General features: G+C 52.0%; 1 protein-coding gene across 3 annotated transcripts in view; it reads left to right on the top strand.

The window, feature by feature from the left end:
* MID2 (midline 2) overlaps positions 1 to 26928 on the top strand; it is a 63282-nt gene that overhangs the window by 18911 nt on the left and 17443 nt on the right. For all 3 annotated transcript variants that reach the window (XM_064427360.1, XM_064427358.1, XM_064427359.1), the window contains exon 3: positions 23800 to 23895. In XM_064427360.1, coding sequence (XP_064283430.1) covers positions 23800 to 23895 — 96 coding nt within the window. The remainder of the gene's footprint in view (positions 1 to 23799; positions 23896 to 26928) is intronic.

The following is a 26928-nucleotide window of genomic DNA, read 5'->3' as shown; positions in this document are numbered from 1 at the left end:
CACAGCAAGAGCAGTTCTGTGTGCAGAGCTCCAGCTGGCTCCCCCATCCACAATTTCTGGTGGAAGGAGTATTTGAAGAAAGGATTTTGCCTTAATTACTGGCCACTGTCAGTGGCTTTTCCATGAGCTCTCCTCCCTTTGAAGAGCCAGAGATGAGCCAGCTCTGAGGAGGCTTTTCTTTTGCTGGTACTGTCTTCTGTAGATTGACAGGCTGGAAATATGCAAAAGAAAGAGAAGTGTGGTGTTTTGTAACACATCCACTCTCTGCTGGAGAACGAGCCATGAGCCAGGTGGAAAACCCATCCTGTTACCTGTCAGAGCAGCACTGCCTCCCATGGGGCTGTGGGAGTGAGACCAGGATTAACAAAGCCTCACTGTGCTGACAAATTGTGCAGAGAGCCAGTAGTGATTCCAAGGCTTTTAGGGACTGGTAGGGTAGAAAATTGAGGAAAACCCTCCATCACGCTTCCCCCTGGGACTTGTTCCACCTGGGAACAAGTGTGTTCCCACTAGTGCAGGGTGAGTCACAGACTGCTGCTTGATTTATAATTTACTGCACTGCCATGGGGCTCAGAGGAGTTTTGGTGTGTGTGTCTCTATTTCTTCACACCAAGAAGAGTCAGTTGAGGACAAGGGCTGCAGTTGTGACTGATGAGACTCCCACAGAACAGATGGGGGCAGTTGCCGGTAGGAACAGAGTTCTGGTGGTGTCTGAGCTGTTGGCACCTGAGCCCTGAACCAGGGATGCTTTGGCTGCTTTATTTCCAGAAGGGGAGAGAAGGGGGTGCAGCCCCAGCCAAGGCTCACTCCAGGTCCGGGGTGGTGGAGGCTGGAGCCCCCCACTGCTGTGGGGACCTGAGGAGGGGACACGTGTCCCCTCGGGTGCTGCAGCCTCAGCTGTGCGGGCAAGGGCCTTTGGGCACCCCCAGCTCAGCCCAGAGCTTCTCAACAGCTCTGGGTGGTTTTAGTGTTATCTCAGAGCTACTTTTTTATCAAGTGACCTCCCTGAGCAGGGGGACCTGTGCCACACACCAGGGTCCCCACCACAGGGTTCTCATCCCCATTGCTGCCCTCAATGGCACAGCAGCTGGTGCTCAGCTGGCACTGAACACCCAGAAGATCATCCTCATCCCTGCTTAAATTTTGATTGTTTGGAGGTCACGGGGGCCAGGAGCCAGTAGTGAGGGCTGGGATCTTTGATTATTTGCTTTGCTTCACAGAAATCTTCTTTTTAGGGAGAGTTTTCCTTTTTTACCTAATTAATAACTAAGCTGTTATGAATATTGAGGTAGCAGAGCTGCAAACTGCTTTGATTAGATTAATCTCTCACTTTTTCCAAATCTACTTCACATCCAAGATTATTTCAATGTTGCTATCTCAAGAGCAGCTTGAGCTGGAAAATGAAAGCATAAAACTGTGTGAAAATCCCTTGGTGGCTCTATGTTTGGGATGAGGCTGGAGGATTCATCTCTAGCCTTTGTATCCTAGGAGATGGCAGCCCAGAACTGGAGTCCAGGCTCTCTGGAGGGAGAAAGATGGTTTCCAGGTGAGGTTCTTTTGAAATAACAGGTGTCACCTTCTTTGTGTTTCTGCAGCAGGGTGTGGTTACCTGTCTGCTTTTCCATTCTGTAGGTTGTTGAGCTGTTCAGAAAGGCCTCCCTTTGAGGCAACCCTCTTGCACAGAGGGGCTGTGGAGGGTGTGAGTCTCCATCCTTCCCCATCCAATGGCTGCATTTCTGGAGAACGTGCAGCTGCTGCATTTTCTGTTTTGTTTGGGTTTTTCCCTCTTTGTGCTCCTGGCACTTCAGCCATGTCAGTGACAAGCCCTACCTGAAGGCAGACTGTGCTGGGCAGAGCTCAGTGCAATGGGACAAGGGGTCTTGAGCTGCTTATGTTGGAAGGTGCCACCCTGTGGACACCTCATTTGAGGGAAACAAAGTCCATTTTTGCTTTCAAAATTGCATAGCCAGCAGTTTTGGAGAGCGTAGCCCTACTTCAAGGCTGGGCAGCAGTGCTGGCCCAGGAGCAGCACTGGGCTGCAGGGCTGGGTGGAGTGGGCTGTGCCCAGGGGATGTGTGCCCTTGCATCTCCCAGGCTGCATGCAGGGTGGCTGCTTCAAGGCCACCAGCCCTCCTCTCCCTGCAGCACCTCCCTGGGAGATGGAGGAGCAGCAATGCTGTCCCTCTCCCCACAGCTGGCAGCCCTCCGTTCCCCAAACAACCAGCAGCTTTGCTGAGGGATTGATATTCCTGCCCTGAGTAGCTCTTGTTTAATATTCAGGATATATTGCATTTGGGTACAATGAATATTCAAGAGTGGGAATGAGCAGAGCTCAGCTGATGCTGCTGGCTGAGCGCTGGGGGTGATGCTGGCTCTTCTCAGGCTCTGCTTGGTGATTCCTGGCATGTGTGTCCCTGAAAAATGGGTCCCAGCAACATTCAGTGGCTTTGAGTAATTTGGAAAGTCAGCTACGTGCAGTTGAGTGTCAGATGAATTTCTCAGGAGGCTCAAAACCTTGCTCTCTGATACTGAATATTGCTATTATTATCACATTAGCCTGTGAAACACCTGACAGGTGTAATTAAGTGATTTTACCTTGACAGCTGATGTATTTGGTTTTTTGGTTTGTTTTTTTTTTTTTTAAACAGCTTTGAATATCCAGTTGAAGTAGTTTGATGTGCTTTTTTGGAGAAATCAATGTGCAGTAGCAGCACATCTGCTGATAAATCCTCCTGTGTCAGGAGTGGAGATGGATCTCAGGGACCTTGAGAAAGAGGGGAAGGGGGTTACCTTACCAGCTGTAGGCTGGTTCTATGAGTGTTCCAGCTCCTGTTTTGTGCTTTCAGGATCTCCAGGGAAACCATCCTCTTGCTGAAGGGTGCTTGTTGGCTACTGTGGAGCTGACAGATTCTGCTCCCCATGGGAGCTGTGACCTTTCATTTGACCTCAAAGGTCTTTTCCACCCCAAAGGATTCTGTGAGCAGCAGCAGATCAGCCCACCTGGGTTTGATCTCTGTCAACAAACAGGTAGGTCTGTGATGAGGAAAGCAGAGGTGTGTCCCCAAAATTTTCTGAGCTGGCTTCCAGATAAACAAGTTCTTGCACCTCTGATGCTGCTTCTGAGCTCTTGGCTGGGTGGTCCTAGGAGGGCATGTCTGGAGCAGCTGGAGAGCCCTGTTGTTGCAGGGCGTCGTGCCCCTGTTGTTGCAGGGTGACATGCCCCTGTGGTGCTGTATGATGTGCAATGGACATGAAGTCTGTACATGTGAGGTAGAACATTATGTCAGGAGGTGGGATGCTGTGCAGCCAGGCTGGGTGAGTTCCTGCTGACTTGTTACACTAATGAGGCACTCAGTCCCCCTGACCTGCCTGTCCCTGTGCTGGGCTCTGGCCATGCACAGCAGGATTAGGGCTGTCTTTGGGTGTTCACAGTGTCTGTGGGAGCCAGGCCCTCTGGGGCATAGATCAATGTCCTTGGCTCTGCTGCGTGGAGGAAATGGAGTCTCAGATATGAGGAGCAGGGATATTTCTGATCATCTTAGTCTCTATGGCATGGATTAGGCATTTCCTGGTCCTGCTGGTTGCCTTCCCTTCATTTGGTTGGTTTGGGAGAATATTTTGCTTTGATGGGAACATGTCCAGCAGTGTTCTTGGGAGGGACATCAAACACTACCACCGGCATGAGCTCCCCTTGGCTCTGACCCCATCAGCTCTGTGCATGTGGAGCTTCACCAAATGTGCTCCAGGATGGAGAGACCTGGGCAGGATGGGCTCCTGCCCCATGGCCAGAGGTGCAAGCAGCCATGGTGGCCAGGGAATCAGGTGGGATGTCCCAGCAGGAAACACCTTTTCCTCCTGAGAAAGCTGTTGGATAAATTTTCATCCTGCTATCCCCTGCACCCTGAGCACAGGCCTTCTGGAGTCCATTCTGAGCACTCCAGCTTTTCCAGGCATTCACGTCTGCTTGTGAAAGGCTGGGATTTGGGCATTTTAGTGTTCAAAATCATCACAATATGCAGCCAAATAATTGTGAGCCAGCTGAACCCCTTTGTGCCCTTGTGGGCATCTCTGGTTTATGGGATAAGCTCAGCAAATAATGTGCAAAAAGGTGTGTGTCATGCAGGATGTGCCAAAATGATAAATCCAGATTCCTCCCTTGTTTCTCCAAAGGGCTTTTGGGAACCAGACATCCGGTATCCAAAAGAAAACATGCACGGGTTGTCTTTCAGCATGAGTTCTTTGGCTTTGTTTGTTTATTTTTATGATGATGGTAATTGGAAACTAAAGGTCGAGAGACAAGAGAGCCTGATGGATGTGCTCACTGCAGCTTTGTGTCCTGGCTGGAGTCAGATGCTTGTGGTAGAGTGATCCATAAAAATCCAGCCTGTAATGAAAAACATGAGAAAAACAAGCCCCTTCTTTGGCCTGCCAAGGAAGGAGCCGTGTCCTGCCTGAACTTCTCCCAGTACTATGGAGAAGGAGAGGTTTCCAAGTGGTTCAGGGGTAATGGAGCTGCATCATGATGCCTGACAAAACCCATACCTCTTTCTGAAGTGTGTTTGTAAAGTTTCATCTCAAAATAACTCACCCTGAGTATTTCCATACTTCTCAAAATGGTGTTTTTCCTGGATAACTGGTGCAAGGAGCCATTTTTTATTAACACTGGATGGAGGATTGTGTGTTTATTGGGTGCAGAAGTTGAAAGCTGGCTATTCCCTGATGGCATCTGCAGGCATAAAGCTGGGCCACGATGCTGGGAAGCTGTGAGCAGTCAAGAACGTTGATGTTCTAGGGGACTAATGACTAGGTTAAAGGCAGGAGAGTCTGAATTTGTTTTCAGCCACATCTGCTTCCAACAGCAGTGGTTTTGTTAGCAGACTCCTGACAGTCAGATCCAGCAGGAAGCCACACAGGCTGGAAAATGGAAGGATGCTTAGAGAGGGTGTTAAGGAGAAAGCAGCTGGAGCAGGGAGGGGTTTAGGAATGTGTTTTAGGAATCCTGTTTGCAACATAAACTTACTGGTTTTGTTTGGAATGTGCCAGGTGAGGACAGAGCAGGTTATTTATGCATTGCAGAGATGGAGGTGGGACATGTGTTGTGGCTTTCATTGCATTCTCCTCCCAGAGACTCAGGCACCAGTACAGGGATCATGAGGTATTGTCCTCCAGTGGCAGGGCTGGAGAAAAAGATGCAGTGGCATCTCTTCCCCAGCCCCTTGGGAACATCAGTCTACTGGCTAAAGCCAAGGGGTTGCAATTTCTATTGTCACAGCCACCCACTCAGGAGGCTCTGGAAGTGGTGGGACACAGGTAAACTGAGTAAACCAAGGACTCAGCCCATCTCCGGGGGCCATGGAGCAGGGCATGGCATGCAGTGTCCTCTCCCCAGGCAAGGTCAGGCTCTGCCCACTCCCACAGCCTGTGTGTATCTGCGGTGAGGCTTCCACATGGCATCACGCTGCTGTGGGCCTTGGCAAGCCCCTGCTTTGATGCCATCCCAGGGGCAGATTGCTCCTGGGATGCTCCTGGGCTTCCTGCGCCTTTGGAGTGCCAGCTCTGAGCACTGCATCAGAGGCAGGGGAGATTCACAGCTGCTGAGGGCCTCTTCACAGCGCCACGGGCTCGGAGGGGGCTGCTGCTATTCCATTGGTGCTGGAGGAGTCCTGGGGTTTTGCTTTAATCTTACAAGTCACGGGATGAAAGGGTGAGTTTTTAGCAGAGCCGGGCTACAGGGGGTGTGTGCGAGGCTGAAGTCTCCCACTGTGCATAGTTTGCCCAGTCCCAGGTGTGAGCTTCAATGTGCCAGCTTCTCCACCCGAGGGGTCAGAGCATTTCTCTTGGGAGCAGCCTCTCACCTCTGAGGGGTCAGAGCACTCCCTTGGGAATGCCCTCTCCCTTCCCCAAGGAGCATGGCCACAGGCCATGCTGGGCTTGCTAATGCCAATGAATGCCAGTTGCTGGGGACCAGAGCAGTGCTCAGAGAGGAATCTGGGGTTGGTCCATGGCTGATGCTTCCACTGGAGACAAAGTGCTGGTTATTTATTTCTTGGTCTTCTCTATGTTTGTGCTTTCCTTGGGCACATCTCCCAAGCACCCCTCAGGGGAAGCCCACCGTGCAGGCAGCATTCCCAGCAGTACAGCCCCATGGCTCTGCCAGTGGTTTTGGGGGTGGCAGGTGCTGCCAGGACCTGCAGTTTGGGCATCTCTGTTCCTCCTTCTCCTCATCACCATCTCTGAGCCCTGCAATCTACCTCAGGTGTAGCGTGGTTATGCCCTGGAAGAAGAGAAATTATTGTCCTGAGCTCATTTTTAGCTGTTTTCCCGGTGAAATGAGAGGGAAATTTCTTCCTTCTCACACAGTTTCCCTTCCCACACAGTGATAGTGTGGCCACTGGAAAAAAATCAATATTAAAGTTTAGGACTGGGAAGAGGGTGAAGGAGGATGGCACAGCCTGAGGCTGTTCCCAGGGAGACTGAGGCCTCCACCCACAGCAGGGACCCCCTTGACCCCTTGCAATGCCCCTGCCTTGGGAAGGCCAGGCCTCTGCCCAGGACCGTGTTTGCTCACCCCCTTCCTCCCTTGTTCAAACCCAGCGTTTCCGTTTCATTTGATGCCACTCGGTTCTTAAAGCTGTGATTCTGAATTTCACAGTGTTCCTTGTCAGTCCCAGCAGGAAATATGTTTGGGACCAGTTGGGAAACAGAAGGGAAAAAAATACCAGAAGGGTTTTTTTTCACTCCTTTGATCTGCATTTATTTATTTATTTATTTATTAGCAGAAAGCGCAGCGAGAGTGCAACTCATCTCCCACAATCTGTTTGCTGCTTGCTGGGTATTAGAGAATGACACCAGCTGGGCTGGTAAAAAAGTCTTAAAAAAGAATAATCCCAAATCCACATTAGCAATTAAACATGTCACTTCCTGAACTCTGGAATTAACCCATTTTGTTCCCACTTTTTCTCTTCTTTTTTTCTTTTTTTTTTATTCTCTCTTACTTTGTTTCTGGGTTCTGGTTGGAGGCTGTGCCAGATGGGGGTTGTGTCTCAGACTGATGCTGAGTTATTTTATATTCTCCTCAGGATTAATTAATGCAATGCATGAGCAGCTCCTGGGTGATGGCTCTGCTCGGAGGGGCGTGGGGTGAGCAGTGCATTTGGGTCAAAACTCTGGCTGCAGGGTTTGAGACACTGAATCATGGACTCCTTAAGGTTGGAAAAGACGTTTAAGATCGAGTCCAGCCATCAGCCAGCACCTTCACCTTGTTCATCACTAACCCATGCCCTCCCAACCCTTCCATGGTTCTAACACAGCACCAGGGACAAAGCCCATTCTATATGGGACCAGAGCCTTGAGAAAGAGACACGGGAAGCCGTGGGGGAACCACACCCTTCCCATTCTGGGCAGCAGGAGGGTAGGAGGGGCTGTTCTCCAGCCCCACCTTCCCCTAGGCTGGGCTGCGGGGGCCAGGCTGGGGGTTTCCCATCCTTTCATCTGAACTGGGTGTGAGCAGAGCAGGGCACGCCTGGGGGTCCCGCCTGAGAGGCAGCCCTGGCACTGAGCTCCATTCACTGCTGGGCTGAGGCACAGGGAGAGCTGGGAAAATTAAGGAGAATAGAGAGTAATAAACGTGACGGTTTTGGAATCATTTAAATCCAAGTCATGCCCATCCAGGGAGTTTATTGTTCAAGTTGCCCACGGCTGAGCTTTGTGTAACCATGGGTTAGTGAAGGGATCCTGCACACCTCCAGTATGATCTGTGGTGAGTTATTTAGTGCTCAAAAGCTACTTTTTAATTGTTGTAAAACAAAAATTAGAAATTAAATTCTAATGGGGCTGTACCAGAGCCCAGGCCGAGGCCTCTCATGGAAGCTGTTGCTCACAGCAGCCCTGCCAGCACATAAATCTGTGGCGTCAGAGGGAACAAAAAGTTCCCATTGGCAAAGATAGTCTCTAAAGAAAGATGAGGAGACTAATGGTGGGAAGAAAGGAAAGAAAAGCAAATTAGATCAAGGTTCAGCGGGTGACCCTCAGGGTTGGGGTCTGCCAGGGAGATCAGTGTGGGAGGGTTACTCTTGTGCCTTGACACTGTTAAATGTTGAAAGAGCCTTTTGACCCATCGGTGGATGAGCAGGAAAGGGGCTGCTGAGGCCGGGAGTGGGCAGGAGGAGTGGGCAGGGAAGGGGTTGGGAGCAGGCAGGGAGCAGGATTCCTATGTCAGCCTTTCATTAGAATAACTCAGAATGTGCTGCAGAGAATGGCCCAAGTGTTTTAGCTGATGCAGCTGAGCTCCTGGTGTGGTGGCAAAGGGTACAAAGAGGTGAGGCTGTGATTTTCCTGGATGTGGGAATTCCTGTTGTTCCTTCCATGTGCATAGTCTTCCTGAGGTGTTGCTCCACTGCTGAACTTCGTAGGGAGGTGCTGCAGGGACCTTTGGCATTCCCAGATTCTCTCTCCCATTGGGAGTTGGGAGTCAGGCCAAGACCCCAAGGAGCTGGGATGCTCTGTGCAGCTCCCTGTGCTGATGATGCCAGTCTTCTGCCCACCAAGCCAGGCCCCAGTGGGACTTACTGCACTGAAGGGTGTCTCTGGTTCAAGCTCCATCCCAGCTATCCCAGGGGATTTGGGAAGCCCCTCCTTTGGGAGGAGAGGGGATGTGAAATCAACATCTTGTCAAATCAAGCATCCCAGGGCTGGTATGTATGTTATGCCGAGACTTTGGAGAGAAGCTCAAACGTTGACTCAAATCCACTCCAAAGGCTTGGCGGGGGGAACCCAAAGCAAACCCACAAGGTGTTTGTTTATTTTCTGAAACTCTTGGGATTTTCCAGCCAGCCTCATGACTCCCTCAGGCTCTGACTCACTGGGATGGAATGAAAGACCTGCGCTGGGCAGCCAGGGTTGGTGGGCAGGGGCTGGCAGGGGACCCAGGGTCAGGGGCTGCCTGGGGGCTGCTGCTTGCCCCTTGAGAGCCCTTGTCTTGCTGCTGTATGCCAGTGATGGTGGCTCCAGCCTGACCCAGGGCTCTCCCAGGGAAACAGCTGGTTGCTCTTGGTCCACGCTGGGAAACCTTGTGCGTGTGGAGATGGTCTGCAATTGTGAGGACGGGGTGACAGCGACACTGCCCCCTTATCAACCCCTGCCGAAGGTCCGTGCTTGGCCCTGGGGTCCTGCCTACAATGCTTGAGGCTCCCCTTACTGGCTGTATCCTGTTTCCTTCCTAGTGCAGAGGAGGGAAGGAGACTTTTCCTTTTATCAGAAATTGATGAGCTTTTTCTGGAAAAGTGAACAAGGGCTGGTGGGAGTTTTGCACTTCACTGGGTGCAGCTTTAGCCAAGTTTGAAGCAGCTGGAGCAGGTTTTGGCATGAGCACTTACCCTCTGCTCAGCACGAAGGCTCCAGTGGTCCCTCCCCTCCTCGCTTCCCAGATGTTGTAACTTTTGGAAAAGTCTGCCTTGGGTTGGTTCCCAGTCCCGTTCCTGAAGGTGGTCTGCCGAGAGGCTTGGGCAGCGGCGTGGCACAGGGTAGGGAGCTCCTGGGGTGCTCGGCACCACTGGCTGGCACATGGTCATGGTTTTGGGGGTCTGAGGAGGGCAGCAGGGCTGGCTGAAGGCAGGGCTGGGCACACGGGCTCCCTCTGCACTGCTCAGACCCGCTGCCTTCGGGCACCTTGGGGCACCTGCCAGCACTGCCACTGTCCCCAGCCCCAGGGCAGCCACGGCAGGCAGGGCTGTTTGCTCCAGGAGGGAAAACCTGTTCAGGCATTTTCTCTCGTGCCCATTGCCATAACACATTGGAGCTTGAGTAATCCATGGGGCTGGTGCCCAAGATCTGCTGGATAAGCTGGCACTGGCGTTGTGCTGGAGCAGCCCAGGAGCGTGTTGGGATGTGCTGGAGGAGGCCGTGGGCTCAGACCCCTGGGCTGGTCTTGGCCTCAACCCAGAGTCACCAGTGGTGCCCTGGCTGTGCAGGGGAAAGTGCACTGGCTTTGCTGGCCCAAGATTTCAGTGGCAGCCACGGTGCCACTTGGTGTGGTGGGACTCTGGGATACAAAGGCTTTGGAAGTTCAGTGTCCCTTCCACATCTCTGCCAAGTTCCCCCTAGCACCCTGTGCATTGCAGGGGCAAAAGGAGTCCCCAGGCAGCAGTAAGGCTCTGGCCACAGAAGAAACTCCGAAAATGCTGGGTGTGCCATTGCTTGGTGATTTTGGTGACTTTTTGGTAGGTTTAGGTATTTTGTTTACTTTTCCAGAAGCAAAAGAGTGAAGGGATAAAGGCAGAAGGATTGGGACTCTCTGCTTGCATGTACACAAGGGGTTAAAGCCTTCTCCAGCATTGGTACATTCACCCCGAGGCTAAGTTTGTACCCAGTGCATCTATCTCAGCATCTCCAGCGCTGGTTTGAACAGACTCACCATGGCTTTACATAAGCAACAAATCAGCCAAAATAAGCCCCGTCCCAGGCAGTTGTTGGTGTGTTGGTTCTACTTCCCAGAGAAGCCCAGGGGTTTGCATCCTCCTGCGTGCTTTGGCAGCGCCCACACGGAGACCTGCCAGCCCGGGCATGGCTGGGCCGGCCGCTGGCAGCTCCCCGTGCCAGCTCCCCGTGTTCCCAGGATCCTGCCTGCTGCCCCCGCAGCCAGGTGCTGGGGCAGGGAGCCCGGAGCACCCGCAGAGCTCACCCAGCCAAGCAGCTCCCACTCCCCTCGGCGTGGCTCCCAGCCAGCCAGGGAGAAACTCAGGGCAGGTTCCCCGGGAAATGTGGGATGGCCCAGCTGAACATGGGGGTGAACGTGCCCCCGGCAGCTCTCACACCGTGCTGGTGCTGAGAAGGTGGAAAAGTTGGTTCAGTGCAGGCACATCCCACCCCAAGCAGGAGTTTGGGAGGAGGTTATTTATGCAGCAGTCTCCACGGGGTTTACACTTCATAGGATCACAGAATATCCCGAGTTAGAAGGGACCCACCCCTTCTGGCCAATTGCTCCACTTTTTCCATCCAAATTTGTTCTTCTACCAGGGGAGATGAGGAAGGGAGACCCGGGTTGTGGTGTCACCCTCCAGCCTATGCCTGGTGCTGCTCCATGCCAGCCTCTCACAGCAGGAGACAGCTGTGGATGAGAGGGGAGGTCTGCCAAGGGGCACATTGGGTTTAATTGTCCTCACTTGCTCCTGTCCTGCCTTTCCCAGCAGTGGGATGTGGGTTTCTAAACCATCCTTGGGGGGTCTTTGTGCTCACTTGCACAGGAACATAACAAGGCCCCAGTGGAAGAACAGTCATCAATGGCTCCCAATGCTATTCTCCTTTGTCTTCAAGGTATTAAGGGAAAGTAGCACGTTGTTTCCTTCAGACAGGCTGTTCCCTTGTCAATCCAGAATAAATAAGGTTGCCAGGGCTGCATGGGGACATGCTCCAGGATCATCCTGGCTGTCCTTGGGGTGTTCAGGTGTCTTTGGGATGTTCAGGCATCTTTGTAGTGCTCAGTGCTGGGCTGTGTCTTCCTGCTGCTGCTGCCCACCTCATGCCATCTCCCTCCATCGGGGTCAGGTGCTGCCAGGTGCCACCAGGTGCAGCCAGGAAACTCTGGGTAGCATCGGTGCTGGGTGCTGTCTCTTTTAGCCCTGGTGCCTGAGTGCTGACACAAGAGCAAGGTTTGCAGCTGCCTTTCAACCCTGACACTGAAGTTTTGTGACAATTAATCTTGCTATTTATATCAGTCTAATTAGCAGTGTTATTAATATTATCGAGACGCCACAGTTGTAATTATATGTCTGCTTAACATGTGCTATCAGTGCTGTTCCAATCCACTGTGATTCCGCCTGACATTATCCCACCATTAGCATTGTTTGTTGTGTGCTGCAGAAGATAATTTGATGCTTCTAATCACTGCAATCCTCATTAGCAAACTGTCCCCACGTGCCCAAGCTTTTGAGAGTGATGCCACCAAATGCAAGGGATGTTTCTCTGGGAAATCCTCCCCATTTTGGGGGTTTCCTGTCCATCAGACTCTCTCTCAGAAGAGAGGGATTCCTTGGAAGATCCTGCCCCCTAAAATAAAGCAAGTAGATCTTTGCTCTGGCATCTGCAGGAGCTTCTCTGGTATTTTGCCTGGAAAAGGTTTTAAACTGAGAGGAATCCTTCGATGTGAGACAGGTGAAGAGATGCGTGTGATTCCTGACGTTCTCCCGCCTGCTGTTCTGCCTCGGCCGACTGTCCCGTGGCTCCAGCTCCAGCTACTGCTGCTGCAGGGATGGGGGAAGGAACGAGAAAGGCTCTGAGTGTGCGCAGGAGCTGGATCAACAGGGAATTAAAACCCAGCTGCTGGAGCGTTTGATCAGCTTGTTTGATCATCAGAGCTGGAAGATGAATTTTCAGGGCATGCTGGGAGAGGGAAGACTCCTGAGTGCAGGCTCTGTGTTCTGTTATCAGGCGTTGGCAGCCAGCTCAGGGCCCCTTTCCAGCACAAGCTCCTGATGAGGAGTGGGGTGGGGGGGGAAGGCTGTGAAAAAGGAGGGATGAGGAGGTAATATTCAGGAGTCTTGGCAATGACTCACTTGCCTTGTGTCATGCTGGGAGGGGGCTTGGAGGGGGCTCCCTGGGGCGGGTGCTTGTGGTGCTTCTGGCTGCCCAACTCAGTTCCTGCAGGTGGGATGCACCCCAGAGATGGGATGGGTATCACAGCCTTGGAGATGGGTGTTTCAGCCCAGAGATGGGTGTCACATCTTCCAGACAGGTGTTTCAGCCCCAGACATGCTGTCATAGCCCAGAGGTGGCTGTTGTAGCCCAGAGATGGGTGTCACAGCCCCAAGATGGGTGTCACAGCCCCAGAGATGAATATAGGCAGAGTGGTTTCCATCCCTTTGGGTTTCTTACTGAGCTTTTCTTATTGGGTGGTCCCTCCCCATCCTTGGACATTGTCACCCAGCAAAACCTCTTCGACTTCCTCCTCCTCCTCGGCCCTCATTCCCCATCCACTTCCAGCTCTCATCCCTTCCAGCATGGATTGTCTGATTTCAAGCTCTGCCTCTACCCAGCTCTACCCAGATGGAGGAACTGAAAAATTATCCATAGGGACAGGAGCTGGGTGCCAGTGCCATGGCAGGTAACAGTGAGGTGCTGATAAAGGCAGTATAAGCATGAGGAGGATGAGACACCAAACAAACCTCAGTCTGGGACAAACAGGCAGGCTGGAGCTGAACCATTTGCAGACATAATTTATGCATTTATTGCCAATTAATATTTTAGATTAAAACTGTATTCTGCAGTGTAACATTTTAGATTAAAACTGTGTTCTGCAGTGTTTTGGCTCAATAAAGCCGAATCCTGTGTCATGCTCACAGCACAAGTCAGGCTTGGTGTCACCCCTGTCACTTGTCACCGACCTCTGGTGCCAAGTCTGGCTGATCTCTGCAGAATGATCTCCTATGACTCCTGCCATAATTTAAAATGCAGGAGCTTTAACTTCACACTCCAACTAATTTTGTATTTGTAATTCAGACCATTTCTTCCCGGTGTTTAGGTGTGAATTAGGCGTGAATTCTGTTTAGAAGCAACTTTACGTGTTTCCCATTCAGTTTGGGAGCAGCCAGATCTCAGTCTTGATGTGCAGCCCAGATAGTGAGGAGGAGGGGAACAGGTACCTTCATCAGAATTCTTCCTTCTTTTTTGCTTAAATTTTGCTAATTTGGTTTGGGAGGTGAGATAGGAATTGAATTAAGTGATTAGTAAATCTTTGATAAACCCATTATCTGGTGAAAATCGCAAAGTAGCTTTTTTGATGTTGAATGGAACCAGATGTTCTTTGGGAATGTATGAATCTTCCATGAGTTTCTCTCTAGCACTAAACTCCCTGCTCAGTGCATTCTCTTTGAATTGCATCTCTTCATTTCTGCCACAGAAGCTTGGCTGTTTATTAAGTGCCGATAGGAATTTACATAAATGACTTGCCAAATCCCAGATTTCCTTTATCAGCCTCAGATGGGTGTTTGCACCCCCGAGATTATATTGCTGCTTGGAAAAGCTGTTGGAGCCTGTGGAACCCCAGCCATGCTCTGAGCCAGGTGTCACAGGTGCCCACGGGATGGTTCCATGGCTCCTGAGAACACGTCCTGTATCACAGGGCTTTGCCTAATGAAACTCTCCTGGTTCTGAATCACACAGAGAGCCCCAGATGAGCAGGAAATTTTAATGGAAAAAGTGTTTGTTGATGCTCTTTCAGGTAGTTTGTCCTCTTCTGCCTTTAGTAATGGCTGGTGACACTGAATCTCCTGCTACTCAGACACACCTGTGTACCTCACATCAGTATGTGTCAGTCTTTCTCCCTGGAAATTCCATCTCTGAATTTGCACACACCCTGAGAGTATTCCAAAGGGCTCTTCCCAGCCAGACAGTTACCTGCAGCAAGAGCAGTTACATGATTGCAGTATCCTTAGAGCAACCCTGGAGACTGCTGTTCGCTGGAGTTAGTGTCTTGCCTTGCCCTGCCCTGCCCTGCCTTTCCCTGCTCTGTCCTTCCTTCCTTTTACTTGCCCTCCTCTCCTTTCCTCTCCACTCCTCCCTTTTGAGGAAAACTTTGACGGTGTTCTTTGCCTACCATGTATTCATAGAACTCATTCACAAGGTGCATCTTCTTTCCACCAGTCAGCTCTTCCAAGAGGATATACTTATTTATGGAATAAAGCATTATCTGTCTTTTGTACTTTGAAAGGATTTTGTTCACTTTGGCTTCACAGCCAGCAGTGCCAGTGTGCTGGCTTATGCCTGACAGTCAGTCCTCAAATGTGGAGCTCTCAAGGTGTCTATGGTCTGATCTCTCCTTGAGCTGTGTTGTTGTTGGTTTGTCCTCTGGTTATCCCTCTGCCTTATGACAGCCCCTCCAGGCACATGGTGTGTTCTGGTTTCTGATCCTTCCCCATGCCTGAGACTGTTGTTCTGTGTTTCAGGCTGTGGGTTGTGCCTGTCCTTTGGAATTTCTGTCTTCCCAGGGTTGTGGGTGACTCCTACTTGACCTTACCCTAGGGCTTGCTGGGCTGTTGTCCCCTGAAGTGCTGCTGGTGGAGCTCTCTGGGCATGGGACCCTGTGAGCCATCCCCCCTTGGGGGTCTTGCAGACCCCAGATGTGGTGGGATGTGCGGCAGGGGTTTGTTCACCTGGGTGTCCTTAGGACATTGAGGATCTTGGGAAGGATCTGCACTGCTGCCAGCACCTGGATCCTACAGCTCCAGCAGCAGGAACCCCAAGAGGTAGAAGGAACCCTTACAGCCTCCTCAGAGCGATCCTCCTGTGCATGGAGGGCTTTGAGCATCATCCCCAAGGCCACAGTGGCCCAAAGGGGTGACAAATTACTCCCTTTTGCTGCACAGGAGAGACAGAAACCTGAGAGGACGGAAGGCTGGAAGGTTGAGACTGAAGGAGTAGGTGGACATCTGCAGCGTCTCCTTTCAGTTTTTTTTTCTCTTTCCTCAGTTTTTGTGGTTTCATCACTGTGGCAGAATAAAATAGGACCATTGTTAATGGCTTACTTTTCTCACAGAAGGGATTTTTCAGAGAAGCAGGAATTCCAGTGACATTCAGCTCCATTGGGGACAACAGAGCTGCTTCCTGGGTTCCTCCCAAAATGAGCTCTGGGTTTTTCTGGGGCCAGTGGGAGGGACTGCAGCTGGTGGGGAGCTCTGGGGCTGCTGCCAGCACTGGCTTCTTTTGCTCACCATCACCTATCCTGCAGTGAACTCAGAGAGGGGAAATGGGGAGCTGTTCCCCAGCCCTTCTACCCCTCGGGCTGTGCAGTTGTGGTGGTTCCTACAGCAGAGCATCAGAAGATGACCCCTCTATAACTCCTGGTTTGGAAGGAGCCAAGAATTACTCCCTTGAGAAAAATTCCTGGAAAAAGGCATTGTTTGGAGCACTGGAAATCTTTTCCTTCTACTCTGTCTTTTTAAAGGAATAAATAAAAATACTGGGAAATGCACAAATACGCTCCAGGCTCAAAACCGTAGTTTGGGAATTTTTTATAGCAAATGTAGCACATTTAATAAGATGTCTGAAAATCACATTCTTTTAAGCTGAAAAACACACGGACTGAACTGAGGAGTAAAATCTCAGTGTTTAACTAGGACAGCTCCAACAAGCATATCATGCTTAGATGACTTCAGGAAAAAAACTGACTTATCACAGTGAGGACGAATTTAATAAAATATTTAAACCATTTTCAATACTTCTGTAATGGTACAGAAAACCAGGATAATATGCAATTGGAGAAGAATGGCTTTGGAGAGATTGAAGGATGTAAAGACTGAAGGACCTAAATCAGCCATACACATTTCTGCCAGGATGAACCTCTGTGATGCCCAGAGGCTGTCCCATCCCTGGAAGTGTTCAAGGCCAGGGCCTTAGAGCAACCTCGTCTAGTGGAAGGTGTCCCTGCCCATGGCAGGGGGTGGAACTGGATGAGCTTTAAGGTCCCTCCCAACCCAAACCATTCTGGGATTCGCTGATTCTGGTGAGTGCTTGGGGAACTGGGGGACCTGCCCAGATGTAAACAGCTGCCTTGGGTGCTGCTGGCCCCATCATACCCATTGAGGCAGCAGGCAGTGCAGGGTGGCGTTAAAACGTCCTCTGCAGTCAGTTGGGTGTCCTGTGGGAGCTGCTGCCACGTGGCTTGTTCACAGGAGCTCCCCACCCTGGGCTGGGAGGATGCCTGGTGCTCCAGCAGCGTGTGCCTCACATGTGCCCTCTGACTGCTGGGGGAGCTGCAGCCCTGGCCTGACCTGCCACTTGTCCTGCCTCTCCATGGCCTGGAAGTGGGTGTCAAAACCACGACAAGATGTGTCCCAAAATGTCTTGGTTGATAAGGAAGGATGCAGGAGAGGGAACACCCAAACGCTTCTGTGCTGTGCCCTGTCACAGGAATGAAGGGAACCAGCCTCTGCTGGAAGTGTATTTGGTGGAAGTGTGGAAGCTGAACTTGTCTTTGGGTAGCTCCTGGTTTTCCCTTCCAGTTCCAGGAGCTGCAGAAATGTGCTGTGCTTTGGCAGGCTTCTGCCTTGTGCTGACTTTCTGGTGGAGCCACGCACTTGTGATGTAGAAGGTCTGGTCACCCCCTAACAGGGAGGGTGTCAGCTGCCTTATTCCCATCCTTTTTCTCATAGCCAGGAAAACAGCTGTTGGGAGGAAAGGGTTAAAACTGGAAGAGTTGGTGAGGAGGAATACTTTTGCTCAGTGACCTTGCATCTGGGAATGCTAAGAACATCAGTGTGGGAAAACTCAATTTATTATGCCAAGTTTTGTTCATCCTCTGCCTGTTTTGAGAAGTAGAATTCTGGTGTAGGGGTAACAAGCTTTGACAGACATGCTGGAGCCTCCTACTGGGAGACAGAGAGACCATAAAAACACAGCCTTGTGATAAACTGCGTGTGCACAAAGCCCTCTGACCCACTGGGGCGGGCAGCCCTGCCTGCTGGGATGAGCTGAGCCTGAAGGAGCAGTGTCCCGGTGTGTCTGTGCTGCCCAGCATGGCTAGCAAGGTAATTAAATGCTTCTACTGCTGGCGTTTCCGCTGTGGTCTGGTGTCGCCCTGGTTACCTGTGTGTGTTGATTGCCACAGCAGCCCGATGTGGCTGCCAAGGAACAGCTCGTTCTGGAGGAGACATGCGTGCGTGGCCGAGCTCCGGCAGCAGAGACTCTCTCCCACCACCAGCCATTTGTCTGCTCCCTGCGTTGAGGAGGACAGCCAAGGACTTCCAGGTGTTCGGGCTCTTACAGTATTTAGCCTGGAGGAATATTTTTGGAAGAAAAGCCCCTGCTGCTGTTAAGTAGCACAGGGACAGGGGTAAATGAGGAACAGGGAATGTGCACCCTGGAGCTGCACTAGGCAGCCAGACACAAACCTTGCCAAGACAATGCTCAGACCAAGTCTGCAACTAATCAGCGATTTTGGAGAAACAACAACATTAAAGTAATTTGTGTGACTTCTCCCCCTTGTGACTTTTCCCCAGGACACCTTTGATTTACAGAATTAGCGGCACTCCCCGGCCCTCAGGTTTCTGTAGGAGCAGGAACATTTGGTCACATTCCTGGGTGACAGAGGCCAAAGAGTGAGGCATTGGAAGGAGGTGAGTGGGACCCTAGGTCACTCCATCAGCAGGTGATGGAGCAAGTTTTACCTGCAGCCATTTCTGTCCCTCTCATTTCTTCAGTTGAGATGCACCCTAGAAAAGGAGGAGCTCTGCAGGCATAATTAAATGCTGGAGCCATCACAGATGTGTGGCACTGGTAATGGTGTGGGTATGAGTGACACCTACCCATGGGTGAGGCAGCTGCATGGCAGTGTGCTTTTAGCTTATGTGGCACAAGCAACAAGTTAGCTCTCCAAAACCAGGCAGATTTGGGTGATGCTGGTTGGGTCAGCCCAAGAGAAGAAGCTGCAGAAGAGCCGACAAGACACAAATCCAGGATGTGCTGATTCGGCAGCAGCACGTGCAGCAGCTGCAAATCCCATACTCAGCTCACCCCGTTTGCTCGAGTTTTTCTGCTTTAGTTTTTCTCTCAATTTAAATTCCCAAGGAAACACAAGACACAGTTTGTACTGATGCAGCCCACGCGGGAATGCTGTGAGGAGGAGCATGGATCCCACCTGCCTGCCTGCTCCCCCAGTCCCTGCTCAGCCCAGCACAGCTGCTCCTGTGGGCTCTTGACAGTTCCTTCCTTTCTTTCATCCCATTTACAAATTGGAGCATGGCCACTGAAGTGGTGGATTTACCCCACTGTTGGCAGTATCCAGCCTTAGGTCTTGCCAGGCTGGGATTACCCTGTGCTTTCTGTGAGGTGAAGGGGAGGGACTGGGGCCACCCCCAAGCTGGGCACTGGGGACATGGCTGGAGCACTGTGTGCCCAGGTAGCATGGGTGACTCCCACCACAGGGCTCATGGTGGATTTGGCTGGGAGCCCCAGCTGCGACAAACCTACCCCTGTGCCCCCTGCATCCCCAGCCCTGCTCCCCATAGGGAGCTTCCTTCCAGAGCTGCTTCCCAACTGAAGTAAGTGTAGAAAGAGCAAGTCAGGGTTTAAGCCTGATAGATCATCAGGGATTAAACCTGATTAATGGATTTGGAGCTGCTCTTTTCTTGTTCACACTGATATGGGGACATGGGGCATGTCGCTGCACCCTCAGGTGTGTGTTGGTTGAGTACATCCCCCTGGTCCCCATCCCCTCCATGCCGGGGTCACTGCCAGAGCCCCTTTGCCTGGCTCAGGCTCTGGCTCTTGACTCTTCACCACCATCAGAGCCCCCCCACCCCCATGCTGTGCAGAGCCACTTGGTTTCTCGGTCAGTTCTGCCAGTGGGGCAACAGCAACCCCGAATGCTGGCAGAGGTTTCAGCTCTTACTCAGCCTGTTTGGCTCCAAAGTGACTTAAAATGCATTAATGTCACACATGGCAGCTCAGTCCTGTCCTTTGTCACATGTCGTGTTGTCTAGGGACATTCTCTGAGAAAAGCCCAGTAGGTGACTGGTTTTGCATATTTTTCCCCAAAGTTGTTTTTTTTCTTGGTGGTGGGAATTTATTCTAAACATAGAATTATGGAATCACAGAATGGTATGGCTTAAAGGAGACCTTAAGCTCATCTTGTTATACCCCTTTTCATGAGGAGGGACACCTTCCACTATCTCAGGTTGCTCCAAGCCCTGTCCATCCTGGCCTTGAACACTTCCAGGGATTCAGGGGTAGCCACAGCTGCTCTGGGCACCCTGTGCCAGAGCTTGCCCACCCTCACAGGGAAGATGTCTTCCATACATCTAACCTAAATTTCCCCTCTTCCAATTTGAATCACCTGTATGTGCTGCTGCCAGGGCTGGCAGTGAGCAGTGCTGTGTTCAGCTCTCTGTGCAGCCACAGGAGGTGGGAATGGGAGCATCCGCTGGCACGGGAGCAATGCCAGGCTCTGGACTTGCTGTGGCCACTGAGAGGAGCCTGATCTGTGCAGGGCTGTCAATGCCTTGGAAGTGTCCAAGGTCATGTTGGACAGGGCTTGGAGCACCCTGGGATAGTGGAAGGTGTCCCTGCCCATGGCAAGAGGTTGTATGAGATGGGCTTTATGGTCCCTTCCAAACTTCTCTGATTTTAGTTTGGCAGTGCAGAGGCAGCTGTCAGTGGAGTGAGGGGATGCTGTACCAGCCCCACTGTCACTGTCCTGCTCCAAAATCTCCCCAGAGAAGATGGGGTTGGAACAACCCTGGTGGGAGCTACCTGCAGGTTACCCTGTCCAGCTGCTGCTTCCCCAGAAGGCTGGCCCAGCATTCCTGAGACAAACCATGTCAATTCCATCATCCCCAGAGTGGGTGCCTGGGGCAGAAGCTCAGTGCAGAGCGGTGTTTTGGCCAGGAACAGGGACATGGGTGGAGGTTCCCACGGCTCCAGTGCGATTACAGCTGTCTCATGCTATCAACAATTTTGTGCTTTTAAAAAATGAGCAGCTCCCTTAGGAGCTCCATGGCAGACTCCTGATGCCCTGGGCAATGTCCTGGTGACATCTGGCTTCCCTGTGCTGCTCCAAGACAAGTCAGAGGACACCCAGCAAGAATCGTGCCCCATGCTGGGACCTGGCAGCACATCCTCAGCCCCAAGGGCTTGACTGTGCATCCTCAGCATGGCAGCAGTCCCAGATGGCCCCTGCAGGGCCTCATCCCCTGCCCTGTCCAGGTGAGGCTGGCAAATGCTGCTGGCTTCCAGGAACTGGATTTCCTGCCACTTTGGCATGCAGGGAGCATTTTAGAGTGGGTTTGACTTGGTGCCTATGTGCCTGCACGTGGGTTTGTGGATGCACACAATATGTGTTTGTGGTACGCAGGAGGATCAGGGCAGGGATTTGCCTCCATTATTGGAAGTGATTATAGATGAACGGGGGCAATGAGAAAAGCCCTGAGGAAATCTCTGGAAGTATCACTCTGCGGTTTCGGCTGCCTTCCCATGAGGATGAGTGCAGAAACCTCTCTGGGGAAAGGCAGAGCCAAAGGACACTCTCTGTGCCATCATGCCAGGCTGAGTCTCTTGCCCCTGAGCAGTGTTGAGGGATGGCAGCAGCCACCCACCACCCCTGCATTCCTGTCCCTAGGGCTTTCCCCAGCTCCAGGGTTCTCCAAGTCCTCCCATCCCACACCCACCAGTTCATGCCACTGGAGGAGATCTGAGGCTTGCGTGGCCCAAAGCCCTGGGGACTTGGGCCCCCTCAGCTCTGTGTGATGTGTAAGGAGTCTGTTCTTTGGCCACCTGCTTGGGGCTCAGAGCCTGCTCTGTTCCATCTCTCAGCTGGCTAAAGCTGGTTCTCAGAGTGAACCAGCTGCCAGACTGGTGGATGGGCTGGGGACTGGCCATGGTGAGCAACTGTGGCCAGGCACAGGCATGGTTGTTTGATGAAGCACAGGGACTAGGAGGACACCACGTATTTATAGTTCCTGAAGTTGTCTTGAGCCTGCAACCTTGATGCCTTCTTCAAACAGAGAAATAAATCCATGTTTAGTTCAACTGCTTGTTTGGTATTTGAAGGAAAAGGAGTTGTTGCTCATTGTGCCCATAACTGAACAAATGTGAGCATTGGTACTTGGGGGTCAGTGTTGTGTGATTACTCTCCTCTGGCGGGGTGGGAATGGATTTATTGTGTATCTGGTGACTGACAGGTGAAGGGGTGCAGGTGTTGAGCTGCTCTGCTGGAGTCATGGGAGGGTTTGGTCCTGTGGGTCTCTTTACACTCGGCATAGGGGAGGTTCAGCCTCTGTCCCAAGGTGCCTGGGCACTTCCCTCTCTGGCCCTGCTGTTCCTGGGTGACCCAGGCCCTTCTCCCCAGTGACTCCTGCTCAAGGCCTTTTTTATCACTTTTTCTCACTTGTCTCCCCAGTTGTAAAGAAATCACCTATTTGTGTTTCAGGAGAGAAGGTGGAGGTTTGGGGTATTGACAGGCATTTTATAAAGCAATTAAAACCCAACCCCTGTAATTGCTGTAATTTATATACACCTACAAAATAACCAGCTGGTGTGATCCAGGCTTCAAGCCCATTTTATTTGTTTTAGCACATCAAACAGATGGAAACATTCCATCTGTTTTGCTGGGATGCAGAGGGGTTAGCAGCGAGGGTCTGTGGGTGCACTGAGGGGCAGGGGAGCAGCAAAGGGCTGTGGAACCATCACTGGCACCAGTATAGCACCTCCGATTGCCTCAGCATTGCCACAAAGGATGTGTGATGAAGGGATTGGTGCTCTGGGAAAGGGTTTGTGTGTGTTTGTGGATGAGAGGAATGAGACCATCCCCTAGAAAACTTGGGATGCTGCAAATGGGGTGTGGGCACTTGTGCTTCAAAGCTGTACTCTGGCCCCCCTCCCTGCCCTCCATCACAGCTTGGAAGATTAAAGCAGATTGGTGTGAGTTCAAAGCTGCAACCTCAGTGCAGCCACGCTGGTGATGAGGGAGGTAATTAGCAAGTGAAATGTTCGTTGCTGTAGTGAAATGATGTTTATAATATTGGGTTATGAGGAGAGGAGGGTGGGAGCAGCTGGCTTTCCATTATCCATACAGCCCCGTTCTGCAAACCCTTCTGGCGTAACCAAGGCTCTCTGGGTTTTATTCCATTTCTCCAGCCTGTTCCTGCATTCTGCCTTACTTGCCCTTGGCCAGCAATTTTCAGGGTTGCAAACAAGCTCAGGATATTTTAGGAGCCAGTGGTTTTTCAGGAATGAGTGCTCTGCCTGTGCTCTGTGCCTGTAATTCAAGTTCTCCTGGCTCAGTAGCCCCCAATTACCCATGTGTACGGAGAGGGGCCGTGTTTATGGGCCTGCTGGAGTCAGATGAAAGCCTCAGACTGCAGTTCCTACCTGCAGATGCATGAACCACCTCAGGGACCCTCTTCCAGCCCTGGAGTTTAAAATATTAATAGGATATCATTTCCTGACAAGCGCTGCAACAGGTAACGAGTGCTTTGTTATAAAGCATTCCCGTTAGCAGAGCACGTGGAACTGGCAATGCTGTGTCTCTGAAATTGTTAACACCCAGAAACTCTGTTCCCCCCATGGCCATGGGTGTGGATATCCCCTCAAATGGACTCTTCATCGGTGCTTCACTGCATCCCCTCCTTCTCCCAGAACAGTGCAGCCTGTGGGCACTAAAGCAGGCCCTGCATCCCTGTCCTCTCAAGCCGTGAGCTGCTGGCAGAGATCTGCTGGCCATGATTCACTGGTCATGACTTCCTGGTCAAGAGCTGCTGGCTGGGATCCACCAGCCATGATCCACTGCTCATAATCTTCTGGCCCAGATCCACTGGCTGTGATCTGGCTGAGATCTGCTCTAGTGAGCAAAGGGCACCGTGGCTGGGGAATGAAAGCCAGCACAGTGCAGCTGAGCTCTCCCTGCCTGTGCCATTGTAGCTCCAGCTGAAGTGGTTGGCAGAGAAGGCATCCCTCTCCCATGGCTTTTCAGGCTTTTGTTCATCTCCCTCACCCTGTGCAGACCAAAATTGATGATGAAAATAGTCAAAATTCGCTCTCCAAAGGAGTGGCAAAGGGCAGACGGCCATGTTGTCCTCTCCAGCTAGCGGCACCCCAGGGTCACTGCCGTGCTGGGCTCAGTGTATGGCACAGCCTGCTGGCATGGGCAGGAGCTGCCGAGGACCCCCAGAGCTTTTGCCCAAAGTTATTCCAGTGTCTCTCCCTCAAGTAGTGTGCTTGGTGGCAGAGGTTCTCAGCTGCTGGCAGGGGACTGAGGACACTCCAGCTTTGCTGATCTCTGTATTTTTCCTCTTTCTCCCATTTCTGGACCTGCAGCAAACCCTGGAGACAAATCTCACCAACCTGGTTAAACGCAACAGCGAACTGGAAAACCAGATGGCCAAGCTGATACAGATCTGCCAGCAAGTGGAGGTGGGTGAGGGCCGGGGGGGGCTGGGGGAAGTGCCCGGGGCAGCTCCCAGCTCTAGGGAGTCAATGCATGGATCACCCCAGAGTCCTTTCCTGGGGCTCCCCTGGGAGCAGAGACAAGTGTGGGGAGTAGTCCCAAGCAGTGGAGGACGCAGGGATGTTTCCCAGGGGTCTGAAGGAGTTGTCATGATTGGGAGCCACTGAGAAGAGACATGGGCTGCTGAGCTGGCTCCAGGCAGGAAGACCTGCCCACTGCTTTGTGCTGGGGGCAGCAGCAGCTTTTGGTGGAAGACTGAGTGAAACTGAGCATGAAAACAGGTCTCAGCCAGATGACGCTGAGCCTGTAACAAGGCTCATCAACTGGGTGACACTGAGCCTGCAAGGAGGTCTCAGCTGGGTGACACCAAGCATGCAGCAATTCCTGAACCATCAGCTTCCCACAGGACTAAACCCCAGGCAGCTGCCGGGATCGCAGCCATGGATTCAGGGGGAGTTTGCCAGTGCCTGAGGGAATGCAGCAGTTGTTTACTTCACCCACAGCACCCCAGGCCTGGCAGGGCATTCAAGTCCTGTGCCTCCCCTGCACTCCCCCAAGCCATCCTATGGGCCCAGCAGCCAGCAGGATGCAGGAATGCTGTGGTGGGATGTGGGGATGTTGCCTCAGGATGCTGCGAGTAAGATGGAGGGATGCTGTGGCAGAATGCAAGGATGCTGCAGCAGGATGCAGGGATACTGCAGCAGGACAAGGGATCCTCCTGTGCAGGGTGAAGCCATTTGCCCGCAGCAAAGCATCTATGATGCATTTGCCTAGGGAGCTGCAGCTTGTCCTTTACCACCTGAATCTCAGAGCAGCCGGGGTCTGGGGCCGTGAAGGTGCTTCAAGCCCTGTGGATTCTGCAGGCAGCATCAGTGCTTTGTTCTTCACTCCCTCAATAATGTCCTGATGATCTGGCAAGAGGAAGTGAGTGCAGAAGCCCTTTTTGTGAGTGCCAGCAGGGCCAAGTGTGCCGCCAGCAGCTGGCAGCCGCTGTCACAATGTGCAAAGAGAAGGAGGAGGGGGCTGAGATGCTCTGAACTTCCAGCCAAAATAAGGAGCAGAAAAATCCCACTTCACTCTGCAGCACTGCTGGCCTTCTGTGTCACAGGTGTTGTCCTGCTTCTCTCTGCCTGTGCACCACTCTGCCTGTGCACCGCTCAGTAGGAATGGCTTTGTTGGATTGGTCTCTCCTGGGCTTCCTCTTCCCCAGGGCTCAGTGGGCTTGGACTGAGTCTGGGAATACAGATAGCATGGATGTTTGGCAGAGAGAGAAGGAGGCAGGATGACTTTGCAGAGCTCTGGTGACAGTCACCAGCACTTACTGCTCTGATGGGCCATGCTTTGGCTATGAGAACCCACCAGGGATAGAGCAGGGATGTGGCTGGATGTCCTTCCAAATGCATTCCTTTGAATCCAGCTCCAATGTCTTAATGACCTGACATAGGATAAATTGAAAGATATTTAGTATTTCTGTCTGATCCTCAGAGTCTGAGACCTCTAAGCTGTCATTTTTGACAGAGCTTGTGAGTTTTCAGCTTTGTCAGACACTCTTCTTAAAATAACAGTTCAAATAACATTTCTCAGCTATGTTGAATGCAGCCAGGCCCTCAGAGGCCCCTTCGCAGAGAGCACAGTAAACTGTGAAGCAGAAAATATCTGTGCTCTCCATCAATCTGATTCCAGGGAATTTTGCTTCTGAGATATTTGCAGACATGACACACAGGCAGGCACATACAATCCCCATGTACTCTGCTCCTCAGAAACATTTGGTGTAAATCTCATGGTATGTCTAGAGAATGGTGCCACCAACACCTTGGGGGACAGGGGTTCACCCCAGAGAAAGGCACTGCAAGTGTCCTCAAGGCCCTGAGCCTGTGCTGCCCCTCAGAGTGACTCTGGTGCATGGGGGGCTTGTACTGAGAGAGGTTGAAATGGCCAAATCCTGTGGCAGTGATGGAAATGTGGACCAAGGAGGGCAGATAACAACCCTGCAGAGAAGCTGAGTTTGTAAAATAGGGATGGTACCAGCCCAATGTCCCATTGTGGGGAGAGCAGAAGCTGCAGGTGTGCCATGGGACTGTGGCCTCTGTATCACAGCAGCCTCGGTGTGAGCTTCTGCTCTCCCCGAGGCACAGCTGCTACGCAGCTAAAAACCTCTTGAGGACTGTGGAGGTGGGATGGGGTCCTCTGCTCCGTGCTCGAGCTGCCAGGAGGAGGCTTGCCTGAGTCAGGCTGTGGGCTGAGATGCTGCTTCTCATCCCCACGAGGTGCTGGACAGGCTTTTCCCAGAGCTGGTTTATTTCAGGACTGTTGTCCCTAGCACATTCCCCCCCACCGCTGAGGTGAGTGAAATGTTTTTTCTCTCCCTTGTTACAACTAAAAGCTGCCCAGCTTTCCTGCAGCCGTAGCACCTGCTGAGTATTCAACCCTGAGCCAGCATTTACCTGGGAGCCGGTTCATCCATACAGTGGTTTGGCCAGTGTCCAAGTGCTCTTGAGCCAGGGCTTTGCCAGGAGCATTTCTGGTCTGCAGTACCCTCTCTATGCTCTGCTGGCCCTTTGGGGGAGCCCCAGCCTTGAAAATGTCCTGTTTTGAAGTAGAAGGCAACTGGGAAAGGACTGTGGTGTCCTTTGCAACTTTACCTGCCTTCAGCCCCCCCAAACATCAGCATGGTTGAGGGGAGATTTCTTGCCCTGGGCAGGTTTTCAGATTTAGGCTGTGGATGGCTACAGATTTATGTTATCCTGTAGCCATCCTGTAAGGGGAACACTCCAGGCCTGAGGGACTGTTGGGCAGCAGCTGGTTGGAGGGGTGGATCCAGGGCCAAACTGAGGTGCCCCAGTCTCCCCTCCTGTCCCTTGGCCCAGCATTTCTTTCTTGCCCCTTGCTGTGCACAGCCTTCAGCCTCATATTCCCTCACCTTCATGGGTCCCAGAAGCTGAATGAGAGAAGGAGTCCAGGTTTGTGCTTCTGGGAAGTGGGGGTGACAGCCATCCCTG

Source organism: Passer domesticus, chromosome 7 (genome assembly GCF_036417665.1).
Source record: "Passer domesticus isolate bPasDom1 chromosome 7, bPasDom1.hap1, whole genome shotgun sequence".
Lineage (NCBI taxonomy): Eukaryota > Metazoa > Chordata > Aves > Passeriformes > Passeridae > Passer > Passer domesticus.
Note: the sequence above shows the minus strand (reverse complement) of the source record. Positions and strands in the feature narration are given on the sequence as shown.